At 50.2% G+C, this 15,292-nt stretch overlaps 1 protein-coding gene across 1 annotated transcript; it reads left to right on the forward strand.

Annotated features, from left to right (window-relative positions):
- The first annotated feature begins 3,552 nt into the window (after nucleotides 1-3,552).
- GRHPR (glyoxylate and hydroxypyruvate reductase) lies at nucleotides 3,553-14,895 on the forward strand. Its single transcript, XM_037797188.1, has 9 exons — nucleotides 3,553-3,681; nucleotides 5,360-5,490; nucleotides 6,442-6,514; nucleotides 7,064-7,180; nucleotides 8,456-8,544; nucleotides 9,623-9,727; nucleotides 10,434-10,569; nucleotides 12,670-12,800; nucleotides 14,555-14,895. Exons 1-9 carry the CDS (start codon nucleotides 3,599-3,601, stop codon nucleotides 14,674-14,676), a joined length of 987 nt encoding a protein of 328 aa, XP_037653116.1. The 5' UTR covers nucleotides 3,553-3,598; the 3' UTR covers nucleotides 14,677-14,895.
- The last annotated feature ends 397 nt before the right edge of the window (nucleotides 14,896-15,292 follow it).

Below are 15,292 nucleotides of genomic sequence, written 5' to 3' on the forward strand. Positions count from 1 at the left end.
ACTAGGATTTACCTATTCTGGACATTTCATACAAAAGGAATCATACAATATGTGACCTTTTGTGTCTGACTTCTCTCACTTCATATAATGTTTTCAAAGTTCATCCAGGTTGTAGCTTATTTCAGAACTTCATTCCTTGTTATGGTTGAGTAATATTCCGTTGTACGGATATGTCACAATTTGTTTACCCATCATCTGTGGGTGGACATTTGGGTTGTTTCCACCTTTTGGCCATCATGAATAAGGGAGCTATAAACATCCATATACAAGTTTCTTTGTGGACATATATAGTCATTTCTCTTGGATATATACATAACTAGGAGTGGAATTGCTGGGTCTAAAAGTCTATTAACTTTTAGAGGAGCTCCCAAAACGCTTTTGCATATCCTTAAATAGGCATTGAATACCTCTGGAAGGAGAGATGAGAAACAGGTGACAGTGACTGCCTCTGGGGAGAACACCTGATAGCACACACACCTCGCAGGGTGCCAAGAGGTTTAAATTAGTGAATCACCATGCACGATGCTTAGGGCAGTAACTGGAACTTTCTAAAAGCTCCATAAATACCGGCATTTATTATGATGATTATCTGCTTCTGTCCAGTTCTCGAATCCTTCCTGTCCCCACCCCTTTAGAGGCTGCCCAGGTTCAGCCCGACCCCTCTTCCCGGGTTCTCAGTGCGCTCCCTATTCTGACTCCATGTCCAACACCCAGCGGCACTTACTGAGGGCTTTGTCTTCGGGGAGGGGACCCACTGACGTGTCACAATCCTCCTACCCCTGGTGGTCAGGCTTGCCCAGAGTCCTCACCTGTCCTGCTGTGGGGGAGCTCAGTGGGGCTCAGTTGTCACCACTCATTAACAGGGGGCAGAGCCACTAGGCCACACTGTCCCCGGAGGGCCTGGCCTGGGGACAGAAAAACACCTCTTTATGTCAGTGTTTGATGTGTTTCAGAAAATTCCCCTGAGGTGGCCTAGCAGCGCAGTTAACAGTTTGTGGGTAACACATTTTGCTTTACTCAAGAGAGGGGGGCACAATACATCCCAGAGTAATTTGGGCAGAGAATAAAAAGTATTTGCAAAGCCCTCTTGAGGCCTGGGGAAAAATGTGGAAACATTAAACTTCCCCACCTGGGGAATTCCTGATATTCTCACAAGCATTGGGGACTACAATTGTAGTAGGCCAAGCCCTGGATCTTGGGACTTGTTTTTATGAAGCTTGTTACTGCAAAGGAGAGGCTAAGCCTACTTAGAATTGTACCTAAGAGTCACCCCCAGAGAACCTCTTTGTTGCTCAGATGTGGCTTCTCTCTCTAAGCCTACTTGGCTTGTAAATTCACTGCCCTCCCGTGTACATGGGATATGACTCCTGGGGCTGTAAATCTCCCTGACAACATGGGACATTACTCCGGGGGATGAGCCTGGACCTGGAAGGATTGCAAAAACCTTCCTGACCAACAGTGGGAAGAGAAATTAAAATAAAGTTTCAGTGGCTGAGAGATCTCATATGGAGTCGAGAGGTCATTCTGGAGGTTATTCTATGCATTATACAGACATCCCTTTTTAGTTTTTAGTGTACTAGAATAACTTGAAGGAAATACTTGAAACTGTTGTACTACAATCCAATATCCTTGATTCCTGAAGACAATCGTATAACTATGTAGGTTATACAGTGTGACTGTGATTGTGAAAACTTTGTGGCTCACACTCTCTTTATCCAATGTATGGACAAATGAGTAGAAAAAGGGAGACAAAAAGTAAATGAATAGTAGAGGGGAAAAAGGAATATGAGATGTTTTGGGTGTTCTTTTTTTACTTTTATTTTTATTCTTATTCTTGTTTTTTGGAGTAATGAAAGTGTTCAAAAAATTGATTGTGGTGATGAATGCACAACTATGTGATGGTACTGTGAACAACTGGTTGTACACTTTGGATGACTGTATGGTGTGCAAATATATCTCAAAAAAATTGCAGAAAAAAAGAAAAAGAGAGGGGGGCAGCAGGGTGGAGCGCCAGACAGCCTGGTGCCAGCTCTCGCCTCTGCAATGACATGCTGAGTGACCCTGAGCTGTTGACGTCACTTCCCTGTGTGTCTTAGTTTCCTCATCTGGGCCCAGGGAAAGGCAGGAAGGATTCAGCTAAAATCAGTGGAGAAGAGGGTAGAGGAGAAACCACCAGACAGGGCTCTTGCCCTTTGGGCGTCCCAGGCCTGAGAACAAGTAATGAGCAGGCCTCAGACAGAGATGAAGTCAGCAGGGCTGAGGGACAGACGCTTGTCCAGAGTATGGCTTCAGCGTTTGCATCCCTGACAACTACCGGCCCCAGAGCACTAGGGATTTGGTTTCCTTAGATGTGTTAACATTTGTCAAGCATCTGTGATACACTTGTTAGTAAGTGCATTCATTTCATCCTCTCAACAATCCCATGAAGCAGGTACTATTATTATTCCCATTTTGCAGATGAGGAAACTGAGGCACACAGACGTTTAATAACTGTCATTAGCAGAGCCAGGATGTACACCCAGAGCCTGAGCTCTTAAGCTCTTCTCTACACAGCCTTAGTGTGTGATGCACACCTAGGGGCCCAGAGCCTGTGGAGACATTGTCTCTTTTGATCATGATGATAACCCTCAAAGGTAAGTGTTATTGCCTCATTTGGGGGCTGAAGAAACTGAGGCTTGGGAAGATGATGTGACAGCTTATAAGTGGCCGAGCCAGGACTCAGAGCCAGATACTTCTGACTGCCAACCCCGGGCTGCCCATGCCCCACATGGCCCCAACCAGCACTGTGACCTTGGCCCTCTCTGTATGACCTGCCCCTGGCCACTCAGCAAGTTTCCAGCAAGCCTGGGGTGGCCTGCCACCCATTAAACCACCCCTCACAATTGTAGGCCTCATATGGAAATTGCACAAAGTATTAATGAGTCATTCCCAGATTTGGACGTCCCAGGTCCAGTCTGCTGCCTATGTATATCAGTCCTGGCCTAGAGCCCAGTCTGCGTGACCAGAGGCAACTGCCTGGAACAGTGTGACCAGGATGGAACAGACCTAGCTCACACGCATGGTCAGAGCTCTCAGGCCCTGGGAGTGGTAATGGTCCCTGATCACACACACCCCACATAGTCTCTGAGAGCTGTAGCCATGCTGACACAGTCATATCCACACACATTCACACACACTCTCCGGATGCCTACTCCAACCTCAAGACCCGCCTGCCAGTCCCCAACAGAACTAGTCTCAGTTCCTTTAGGAGCTGATGGCGTCGTGCACACTCAGAACCCCACACTTACAGAGCCCCCTAAACACACACACACACACACACACACACACACACACACACACACACACACACACGGAGTCGCTCCCTGAACACGCACAGTCACAACACTTCCACAAGCCCCCAGGTCCACACTCAAAGCCCACCTGTGCCCACCCCAAACACATGCGCAACCCTCTCCAGCCGGGGCCCAGCCGGGGCCCAGCCCGCCCCCTCGAGGCCCTGCCCGCCCCCTCGAGGCCCCCGCCTCGCGGCCCCGCCCACACTTCCGGTCCCCTTAATATCCGGCCGGATCCTGGCCAGCGTCCTGCGGCTGCATATTGCATGAGGCCAGTGCAACTCATGAAGGTGTTTGTTACCCGCAGGATCCCCCCCGAGGGCAGGGCCGCGCTCGCCGGGGCCGCAGAGTAAGCAGAGCCCCGCGTCCCGGGCCGGGCGCTCGAGGCTGGGGGTGGTGTCGGGGGAAGCGGATGCGGAGCCCAGGGCAGCTCTGCCCGGGACGACCCTAGCGGTGCCCTCCCCCAGATCGCAGGACCCCTGTGCGCGGGGTGACCCAGCGATCTCCAGGCGCGCCTTTGGGGACGCCCGGAGCTGCAGTCGGCCGGGCTGGGGGCGGCCTCCAGAGGAGGGTGTAGCGGGGTAATCGCGGCGGCCCGAGAGCGCTAGGGCCCGGGTGCTTGGGCCTCGGCCGGACTTTCCAACCTGTGCCTGTGCTTAGAGTTCTTGAAAGGCTTAAAGAAAGTTGTCCGAAGCCCAGCTTTCTCCAGGGCCTGTGTAGTGCCGCTGGGACGCCCCCATCCTCCGCCTGGCACTGGAGCCTTTTCGGGTCATTGGCCTGGGAAGAGGAGAGGCCGCCCACGATGCAAGGTCCAGCCTGTTAATCCTTTACCCTCCAAGGTCTCCTGACTCGGACAGTTCGCAGGGACCTTTGGTGACCCTTTATACATTGAAATCGTTTTGTGTCCAGCCTTGCAAGGGGCTTATATACATAGACTCATTTAGTCCTTGCAACACTGTGAAATGGGTATTATAATTCCCATTTCACAGATGAGAAAATTGAGGCTAGGAGGGATTAGGTACCTTGCCTGAAGTTACACCACTCCTAAATGGTGGAGCTGGGGTTGGAATGCAGGTCTGACTGCAGTCTGACAACTGCATTATGCCACTGCCAGCATCAGGCAGGAAGAAGGTGGGATGTAGCCTTAGAAACTAGTTCCAGGGGAAGATGAGATTTGTTTTTTATTTCATTCAATGCAATAAAACTTTTGCTGTACTAAAGGGAGAGGAAAGCAGAAACAACAATAATAATATCAGTAGCTCACATCTGCTTTAGCACTGTGTGCCACAGTCATGTAAAGGTGGAGAAGAGGTGGCTTGTGCCTGGGGCTCAGTTTGCCAGACAAGAGCTGCAGGGTGTTGTGGGCAGTGCCAGCAGCTGTCCTGTGTCTTGCATGGGTAGATGCTCCATACAGGTTAACTGGGCTGAATTATAAGGTAAGAACCAAGAGACTGGATGGCACAACCAGGAAATGCATACAGATCCCAGAAGCTGGCAATATCCAAGTATGAGAGTTTTCCATTTAATGGACTTAGGGAACAGGAAAAGATGCAACTGATTGTGGAATCCAAGCCCCATCTGATGATGGAAGCTCCTCATGCCCTTCCCAACAACTGGGTGCCTGCTTGGACGTCCCGTACCAGGGAGCTCACTAACCCCAGGGCCCCCCATTAATGTTAGAAAGCTCTTCTTGTGTTGAGCTGAGTGAGAGCTGTCCCTGTGATTTTCCTCTTTCACATTAGGCTCTGCTCTTGGGGGGGCCTCATGCCCTCCAGCCCCCTGTGCCCTGTGATAGCCCTTCATCTTTTCAGCTGCCCTCTCATGACAGATCTGAGGCCCCCGCTGCCCATGCCTGACCTCTGACTCCCCTCAGCCAGTCCCAGGCAGTCCAGGGCCAGAACTGGCAGAAGGCAGTGTTTCCTAGCTCTGAGAGAGACACTGTGGAAGTGGTCATGGATTCCAGGGGCTAGGAGCATCTGTGGGGCTCCCCTGCTCCTCCTGAGAGGTCTTTCCTTTTGCCTTCCCAGCTGTGAGGTGGAGCAGTGGGATTTCGACGAGCCCATCCCCGACAAGGAGCTGGAACGAGGCGTGACTGGGGCCCATGGCCTGCTTTGCCTCCTCTCTGACCGCGTGGACAAGAAGCTCCTGGATGCAGCAGGTGGGTGCACAGGCAGGTCCAGGGTAGATTCAGAGGACATCTTGACCCTGTGGGCACATGGCCTGCTGCTGCTGTCTCCCCATTTGGGCCTGCAGTAACCTTTCTGGGTTCTGAGGGCATTTGCTGCAATACTAGGCCAGAGGGAGCCATGGTTGGCAGCTCCATCTGGCATGCCCATTGCCCCCCATCTCCTGGCTGTGGATCCCTGGAGGGAGGCCCTATGATGGCAGAGATCATGGTGAGGAGGCAGTGGGGTTCAGGGGGAGCACCCAAGTCCTCACACCCTCGTCCAGCCCTGCCATGGCTTGCTTTGTTACCTTAAGCAAGGCCTTTTTTTCCTGGGCCCTTCTATAGCACATAGGAGGGCTCAGCTCAGTGCCAGGCACCACAGCAGGGACCCTTGGGCAGAATAAATGTTATCCCTTGAGGTTTGTGGTCATGAGAGTTTTGAGAAAAGGTTCAGAATCAGAGGCTGCTGGCTGGGTGGGGAGGGTTCCTTGTGAGTTGATGCTATGCCAAATGTGGCCCCTGCACCCTGACCTTGATCTGGGAGCTTTCTGGAGCCCTTCCTGGAGGAGTAGAGGGTGGGCGGGTCACAGGGTTGCACCCTAGCTGCCTTCTCGGTGCTCCCCCAACTGTCCATGAGGAGGTTCTGGAACGTGGCCAAAGGAGACACTGGGTGGACAGTTCCGTGGGTAAGAGTGGGCACCTTAGTGTCGAGGCCTGGAGGTGAGCCCTGGCTCTGCTACTTGGCAGCTTGTGACTGGGGCAGGCCACTTGACCTCTCTGAGCCACAGTGTCTGTATTTGCCAGTGGGATTGTCAGAGTTTTAAATGAGAGACATCAGCCTTTACTCTTACTCTCAGAAAATGATAAGATGTGTCCCCATAATAGAGAAAAACTTTGAATTCCACAAGGAAAGGTACAAATGGTGCTTTTTCTGCTTGACAGGAGCCAATCTCAAAGTCATCAGCACATTGTCCGTGGGTGTCGACCACTTGGCTTTGGATGAAATCAAGAAGCGGTAAATGCAGCTTGGGCTTTGGGAAGGGGCCCGGAGTGAGCAGTGGCTACCAGAGAAGGGGGAAGAGGGGCTGGATTTGGTTTATTTCACTTCATTCCCCTCAACCTCATTCAGCAAGGATGTGAGATGGCTGATGATAAAATATGCCCACAGGTGCACAGGTCAGTTAAAACAAACTCAAGAAGTCAGCATTGTGGGTAACATCTGGCCAGTTTATCACCCTTTCACATTCATTATCTTTTTTGATCCCCACAACAACCCCTTGAACTAGAAAAGGCAAGTATTGTTACTTCCCTATTCAGATGAGGACATTCCAAAAAGTTAAAAAGTTACTTGAGCCCTCATCTTCCATTTTCATATCCTTTCCAAAGTGGGAGATAATTAAAATAGGAATGAAGCTGCCCATACCTGAGTGCTTATTTTCAGCTCTGACCTTCCTGGCAGGCAAAGCAAAGAGGGAACAAAGTAGCATCATGGAAAAGTCTCAGCAGTAGACATCGGTGAAGGTGCTTGAGGCTGGTGTTACCCCACCAGGTATTTAATTTGTAGAGGGATCCGCGTGGGCTACACCCCAGATGTCCTGACAGATGCCACCGCCGAGCTCGCTGTCTCCCTGCTGCTCACTACCAGCCGCCGGTTGCCAGAGGCCATCGGGGAAGTGAAGAAGTGAGTGAGTGCCTGGTGAGAATGTCGGTTTTGCTTGGCAGTTGGTTCCTGAGCACCCAGTGTTCCTGAGTGGACATGGTCCCTGACTCCAGACAATCCCCAACCAGTGGGGGGAGACAGATTCAGCCCAAATCTGAAAGTACAGACAGAACTGACATAAACAGGGCGTGAAGGGAAATGGTGAAAGAGGATAGGCAGAGAGTGATAAATGCGTGTTCGGGGGTGGGGTGCATGGCTCAGGAAGGGCGTCATGGTAGAAGTGGCATTTAAGCATCCTCCTGAGCACTCAGAGATCTGTGCCCACCATCCCTCACCTGCAATACTGAAATCCAGAAAGTTCTGAAAACTGAAAGTTGTTTCATAAATCTTTGGTAGCAAAACCCAGCAGGAACTGACATGAGGCTATTTGTGGTCTTTATTTTTCTCACTCTGTGTGACTATTCATGTTTTGCTGCAGAAATACTGATACGTTCAATAGAGGGTGCCCTGCCAAGGGTGTGGTATAGAATACAGCATGTGCATCACATTACCTTTGTGAAATCCGAAACATTTTGAGGTCTGGCCTGAGAGTTTCAGATCAGGGAATTGGGTCTGTGTATTGAAGAGTTGGGGAAGGCATTCCAGGTGCAGGGAGTGGCTTGAGCATAGGTTGGGAGGCTTGAACAGAGGCGGGAGGCAGGCAAATGCAGGTCCTCAGGGGACGTGGATGAGAAGCCTGGACTCCAAGGCAGGTACGGGTGGGAGCAGAGGCTGGACAGCAGCGTGGGACTGATGACAGGCTGTGCCGAATGTCTCACTGGCCCTCCCATCTCAAGAGTCATCACTTTCATTGGAGGTGGCTCAAGACAGGCTCCATTCTCCTGTCCTCCCAGGGCAACAGGATCTGGGCCTTGTGGCTTTATTGTTCATTGCTGCCTTGGAAGCACTGAGAGCACTGGTTCTGGAGTCCCAGATCCTGAGTTTGTAACCTGCTGCTCCTGATTCTGCCCTGGGTGTGTGAACTTGGACAGCCTCAGCTTCCCCATCTGCAAAATGGGATGGGGGCCTCCAAGGCCACGCCGAGCCCTAGCATTCTGTAGTCTGGAGGGCTTTAAAGGAGGAGTCGTTCCCCCTGCTTGTTCACAGTGCTGAGTAGCTGTAGGCATAATTTGCCCCCTCTCAGTTGGACCTGGAGAGCACAGGCCCCCTCCAGGGGCACTGGGCCTCGGCGTTTGCAGTGGGCCGTTATCTTTGGCAGAGCCTGGGGCCTCTCACCTGCCCCTCTCTTTCCCTCAGTGGCGGCTGGACCTCGTGGAAGCCCCTGTGGATGTGCGGCTATGGACTCACGCAGAGCACGGTCGGCATCATTGGGCTCGGGCGCATCGGTGAGGTTCCCCTCCCTGCTTGTCTGTCCCTGGGTTTGAATCCCTGGCACCAAGTGTCTGGATGCTGAAAATCCTTCTTTGTTATAAGAGCATGGTATCAGGGCACTTTGCTCACTGTAGGGAAATCTCTGATGAGAAGACACAGCTTCATACAACACAGGCCAAAAAAAAAAAAAAAAAAAAAAATCCTGGAGTTCCTTTAGATCTTACTAAGTGATAAAAGCAAGTTATAAGAGATTGGGTTCTTTGTGATTACAGCTCCATAAAGAACAAATGAAAGCTAGAAATGTTGTGGCCTTTAGGAGAGGTTTACTGAGGCAGAGCCCACACTTCCCCAGGCCTGGATTCTGGAAGGCATTTGAACCATGGAGCCATTAACTGCAGTTCTGCAGATGGGGCAGAGCTATTTTTCTTGCAGTGGCCCCTGTTGGGAGAAACCTGGCAGAAGGGCTGGAGCTCACCCAGGAAGTTGGCAGTGGCTCTCTGGCATCCTGCCTGGTACAGGGGCAAGGGTGAGGGGTACAAGGTGTGGATAACCTATCTGGCCAGCCAGCAGCCCTGCTTCACATTAGAGAGTTATTGGGAGAAACCCAACAGCTTTGGGGCATGTACTGAATCTGAAAAACCAACTACCCAAGCCTGGTCTTGCAGGTTTTGGGTGAGTTGGCAATTTGACAATGCCACCAAAAAGTCATCTGGGGTCTGGGGCTGTATTAACAGAAGCAGAGGGTCCAGAAGGAAGGAGGGCACTGCTTGGTCAAGCTTCTTCTGAAATGCTGGTCCAGTTCTTAGGAAGGTTGGCAAATGGTCCTTAAGATGTCTGGGCCCATGGGAGGACGGTGGAAGCCAGCCCAGGCGCAGAAGAGCTGAGGTGCTGCCTCCAGATCTCTGAAGGGTGGTGTGGAGCTGATGGGAGCTGGTTACACCAAGGCAGCCCCCAGCTCTGCATAAGATAGGACCAGCTAATGCCAGACTTCACTGATGAAAGGGACTCCCTGTCCCTGGAATTGCTGGGTGCTCTCTCCTGCCCTTTGAGGTGTTGGGGTAAAAGCCACAGACTGCTACTTCTTCCCTCCAGGCCAGGCTATTGCTCGGCGTCTGAAACCATTCGGCGTCCAGAGATTTCTCTACACAGGGCGCCAGCCCAGGCCTCAGGAAGCTGCAGAATTCCAGGCAGAGTTTGGTAAGTATAGCCTTGAGTTTGACTTCCACAGGAGCCCTCTCTTTGCTTGGTTGGGAGGGGGCTCTCCCTATTTTCTTTGATGGCAGCATTTGCAAGTAGAGGCAGGAGCTCCAGGTGTCCCCAGGCCTACTGTTTTAGGCGTTATCCAGTCTACCTGCCCTGGACACAGAGACCTGCTCGGTAGGGAGAGTTCTCAGTGCCTGAAGAACAGAGTCCCTTCTCACCATCACCTGTGTGGGCAGAGCAGCAGGGGTGGTGACAGATGGAAGAGCTGGGAACTTTCACTCTATTTCCTGGTAGTGGGTGCTGCCCCCAGCCTTTGTGTGTCTTAGAAGAACTGACTCTCTGTCCAGTTAGGTACAGCCCTCAGCAGGGAACCCCATTTGGCAAGCTGATGGCAGGCTGGATTTCAGCCATTCCCACCCCCTTGGCACATATGGCCCTGAGGTGGTGGAAGCCAGAGAGGCCCAAACCCCCATGTGACCTTGAAAAGCTCCTGCCCCTCTCAGGCCTCAGTTCCCCCATCTGATAGACCAAGGGGCTGAATGAGTGGTCTGATGCATAGAGTTCGTACAGTCACCAGAGTTATCCAGGTGGAGACCAGACAGACCTTCAGGAAACATCTTGGGAGTGTCCATTATGGGGAAGGATGAAGGAGGTATGGTCTCCTACCATCTCATTCTGACCGAGCCCTGCTCTCCCCCAGTGCCCATCCCTCAACTGGCCACTGACTCTGATTTCATCGTGGTGTCCTGCTCCTTAATGCCTGCAACCAAGGGGCTCTGCAACAAGGACTTCTTCCAGAAGATGAAGAAAACAGCTGTGTTCATCAACATCAGCAGGTACCCTGGGGCCACCTGACATCTGTGGATCACCCAGTAAGCCTGGAGAGAGGGGCTGTCCCTGCTGCTGTGATTTGAGGTTGTTTTTTTTTTTCCCAGTGAGATATTGATGACACTTCAGGCTGAGCTTGCCGGCTCAAAAAAAAAAAAAAAAAAACCAACTCAGAAAGAAATACAGTAAAGGCCATAAGCGAGAGCCCTGGGCTGGGAGAAAGAGCACCCAGGGCAGGCCTGGGTCTGTGGTTCCAGGCAGTAGCTGTTGCCTTGCTCAGGGCCTGGCACACAGAAGTCCATTGAGGGCACGACAGAGCAGCTTGGGCAGGCCTGTTTTCTTCTCTGTCTGTACTACAAAATGGAGGTTAGTGACGGCTGCAGAGGCTGAAGACCATGTGTTGGTGAGGGATGGGCACCAGGCAGGGGCCTGATGGGTGAGGGCCAAGAGGACTGGGGTTGAGACTGGGTGATTTGAGCTGCCCTGAGGTTCTTGCATGTGTACGGAGATGTGAGGTAAAAACATTCTGGGAAGGTCAGGCTGGCTTTGGAAGCAGGATGGATTAGCTAACAGAGGGAGCTATTGCTCAGAGCAGGAGCCCAGGGGGCTGAGGTGGAGGATGGGGAAGCCAGGAGCTCCCTGAGACAAATGTTCCTCAACCCTGTGACGTGGCAGGAGCCCCAGAAGCAAGTAATATGCCACCCATACCTTCAGGGACTCAGTCTAGTGGAAAAGACTGTCATTCGTCCATTGCACAAATGTAGATCAAACATCTGTAGAGTGACAAGCACTGTGCAAAGCCCAAGGTGTGCGGTGGTGATCAGTCTTTGCCGTCATGGAGCTTACAATCTAATGGGGGAGATGGAAGTTCACATAAACAAACCAGATGTAATTACAGATTAAGTGCTCTGAAAACTTGGTGCTGGGAACAGTAAGGATGGGGGAAGGGAACATCACCTTGGACTGGGCGGTCAGGAAAGGTACCTACCTGTCTGAGCAGTGGAATGGGGTCCCCCACTGGGTGTTTAAACCAAATTTTGGGGAGCCTCATCAGAGAATGGCTTGCTCTGGGTCATGCCCACTTCAAGGACGTAGCCGACTGCTATCACAGAATGGCCTGTTGTAACCATGGCGTGGATTCCATGTTGGCCGTGGATGGGGCCTGCTCTTCAGAGAGCAGTGGAGATACAGGCTCAGTGGCTTTAGGGACAGGCCTTTGCGGAGAACTGTTGTTTGGTGCTTCTCAAATGTCTTTGTAAAAACGCACCAGATTATGAGAGGGGACAGTGGGATTGGGGGGGCCATAGGGATCACACTCCCGTTTGTCTAGGTTGTAGATGGATGAGTGGAAAGGTGGGGGAAACAAACAAACAAACAGACAGACAGACAAGGGCGCCCAGTGTTCGTTTTTACTTTAGTTGCTCTTTTTCACTTTAATTATTATTCTGGTTATTTTTGTGTGTGTGGTAACGAGGGTGTCGGGGATTGATTTTGGTAATGAATGTACAACTATGTAATGGTGCTGTGAACAATCAAATCTACGATTTGTTTTGTATGACTGCGTGGTATGTGAATATATCTTAATAAAATGAATTAAAACAACAACAACAACAACAAAAAAACAAAAAATGCACCAGAATACCAATATCCCCAAAGATAAGCCTTTTGGTATCAGATCACATATGTTTTTGATACTGGATTCTTCCTAGTGCATATAAGTGGTGCCTTATTTTAAAGAACACATGTGGAAGAGAAGCATGAGCATTTTCTCAAGTTTAGCCTCCTGCAAATTAGGAAGAGATTGTTCCATATTAACAGTGCAGTGCCTCAGCCCTCCTCACTCAGTCCAGGGGTCCACTCAGTTGGCTCAAGCCCCTGAGAGACAGGCCCAAGCAAAGAAGAGATATGCTTGCAGTCACCCAGCTATGTAAAGCCTACATCATATACAAAGAACACACAAACAAAATGTGTCCTAAAGAAATTGGTGACACTAGTTCTAAAGTAGCACTGATGGACAGAAAATTCACATTCTGTGCTGTGTTGTTCTGCCCTAAAGGCGACCAGGGGAGGGGCCCACTTTGGGACACCCACATCACTGTCATTCCCAGGGGAGACGTGGTAAACCAGGATGACTTGTACCAGGCCTTGGCCAGCGGTCAGATTGCAGCTGCTGGACTGGATGTGACGACCCCAGAACCACTGCCTACAAACCACCCGCTCCTGACCTTGAAGAACTGTGGTAAGAACTGTATTTTTCAAATGCAAAGTCATCCTCAACGTTATAGGATCACAGTGTTTAGTAATGGTCTGGAGATGCTGAGAGTGAGCTGTATTGAACACAAAAGAAATACACCCAGACGCCATAAATGCTTCCTATTAACGACACCAGTACATAACTGGAAAGGGGCCTCCCAAGCATGCTATGTCCTTGTGCTTAAAGGAGGTGAATGTGAAGATGAGTGGATTTACTAAAAAAAAAAAAAAAAAAAAAGTGGGCTGCCAGAATGCCTTATACCCATAGCTAGTCATGGGTAAAATCTGTTAATGTGGATTGCTAATATCACTTTAAGAATGAGATAAGAAAAATGTAATTACAATACCAATATTTATAACTCATGCCAGTTATTAAGCCATCGTTTCCCACCTCGAAACCTACCCTTCTATATTCTGCTTTGCTTTGCTGGGTTAGGACACTGCAAACCCCATTCCTGCTGTGCCGGCTAGCCCTGCTAGGCAGTCAGCATTGGCACTGGAGGGAGACCGGAAGGCTGCAGGAGGATGGCCTTGCTTCTTCCTGTCTGTTGCCTGCGAGGGGCAAAGCAGCAGCTTCTTCACCCAGCAGCTGCAGTGTCCTCCTGTAGCTGCTGGTCGATCCAGCTTGCAGTTTTTCCATTTGCTTGACCAGCCTTATCGTGCCCCCCTCAGAGACCCTCACAACAGCCAGTCAGTGGCCCCCTTTCCCACCCAGGTCTCAGCTTCCGTTTGTAAGGGGCCCTTCCTTCAATCTGCATTTTGACAATTCTAACCTTTCCCCTCTGTTCCCCTAGCCCTGGGGATAGTAGATGCTTCCTGCAGTTGCTACCTCTGTAATACCTTAGTGCAGTGGTTCTCAGACTTTGATGTGCATCAGTCACCTGGAGGGACTGATAAAACCCATGTTGCTGGGCCCCATCCCCAAGTTTCTGCTTCAGTAGGTCTGGGTTGGGGCCAGAGAATGTGCATTTCTAACAAGTCCCAGATGGCCATGATGATGCGGGTCCTGGATCCATACTTTTGAGAACCACTGCTGTAGTGTCCTCTTTCTTTGCTTTTTCAATTACGTAGCTAACAACTTTCTAGTTAACAATTCTTTATATTAAGTTCCTTCCATTCAGAAAGCTGACATGGCTTCTGTCTCCAGACTAATACATATGTGTAACAATGGTAAAGGCCTTAGGTTGTCTGGGCCAGTCTCTGTCCTCTATTTGCTTTCTGAAATAGGAACCCAAAAGAGAACATCCTCAGCTGCCTTCCCCAGTGAATGCTTCCATTATTACAGGTCTTGGAAACTCTACCATCCCTACCCCCTACCCCAGCCTGAAAGGAATATTGGCTGGGATGTTGGGGCTGTTGCCATAGTTAGGAAAATTGGGAGACCTGGGAGTTCAGCTTTGAGCATCACTTTCAGGATCACAGGGTATGGATGATCAGTGTTAAAATCCTAAGCTGAAGCAGCACCTAGTTTCACCATCTGTTAAGACCCCTTCTAGCCCAACATTCTTGTATGTAAGATACAGTTCTCTCATCACATTTGTGTCTAGGCTTCCATAGCCTGTAGTCCCTTGACTTTGTTACTCTAAAGTGTGATGCAGAGTGAGAGTAGGATGGAAGGCGTATCAAGGAATGTTGAGGCAGGTTCTCTTTGTTCTTACTGGCAAACCTACGGCATGGAAAAAGAGCTCAGTCTAAGATGCATTTACCACTCTCTTATCTCTGCCTTTTCCTCGTTTTCAGTGATCCTGCCCCACATTGGCAGTGCCACCTACAAAACCCGCAACACTATGTCCTTGTTGGCAGCTAACAACTTACTGGCTGGCTTGAGAGGGGAGCCAATGCCCAGTGAACTCAAGCTGTAACTGGACAGGAGACACACAAGGCCAGGAGGCCAATAGTTCCCTGATATTCCATCAGACGAGCCCAAGCTGGATTTGGACCTACAGGGCGGGAGCCAGGGGAAAATGTCTCATCTGCAGAGGGAAGACTGGTGCTGACGGATGTTCTTTCTGCTTTTTGTGATTGGAAATGTGAGCCAAAAGTGTGTAATTCTATTATTAAATAATTCTTGGAGAGACTGAGTTGGTGTGTAACTGGGACAGCTAACAAAAAAAGAGCATCTGCTTACTTTTTCTGAATCTCATGACCCACCTGCTTCTGCTACTGCCACCCACCAGTCCTCACCTTCTAGCATTTTAATTATTAGAACCTGTCCAAACCACCTTATCCTCATCTTCTCTGCTCCAAGTCCTTCATTTTCCTGTCACTGAAGGTGGGACAACCAAAGCCCAGCTTCAACTGTGGCACTTAAATCTGATAACTAGACCATCAGGACAGATTAACAGAAGGAGAGTTAATTGGAAGAAACAAGAACCAGGTAAGATCACAGTTCTCCAAGTTATCTTTTTGGTCAAGTATTATTGGAATTGGTGGGTTTCTTAATTTTTATTTTAAAATTAGTTTTATTACTACACACTT

Source organism: Choloepus didactylus, chromosome 10, assembly GCF_015220235.1.
Source record: "Choloepus didactylus isolate mChoDid1 chromosome 10, mChoDid1.pri, whole genome shotgun sequence".
Classification (NCBI taxonomy): domain Eukaryota; kingdom Metazoa; phylum Chordata; class Mammalia; order Pilosa; family Megalonychidae; genus Choloepus; species Choloepus didactylus.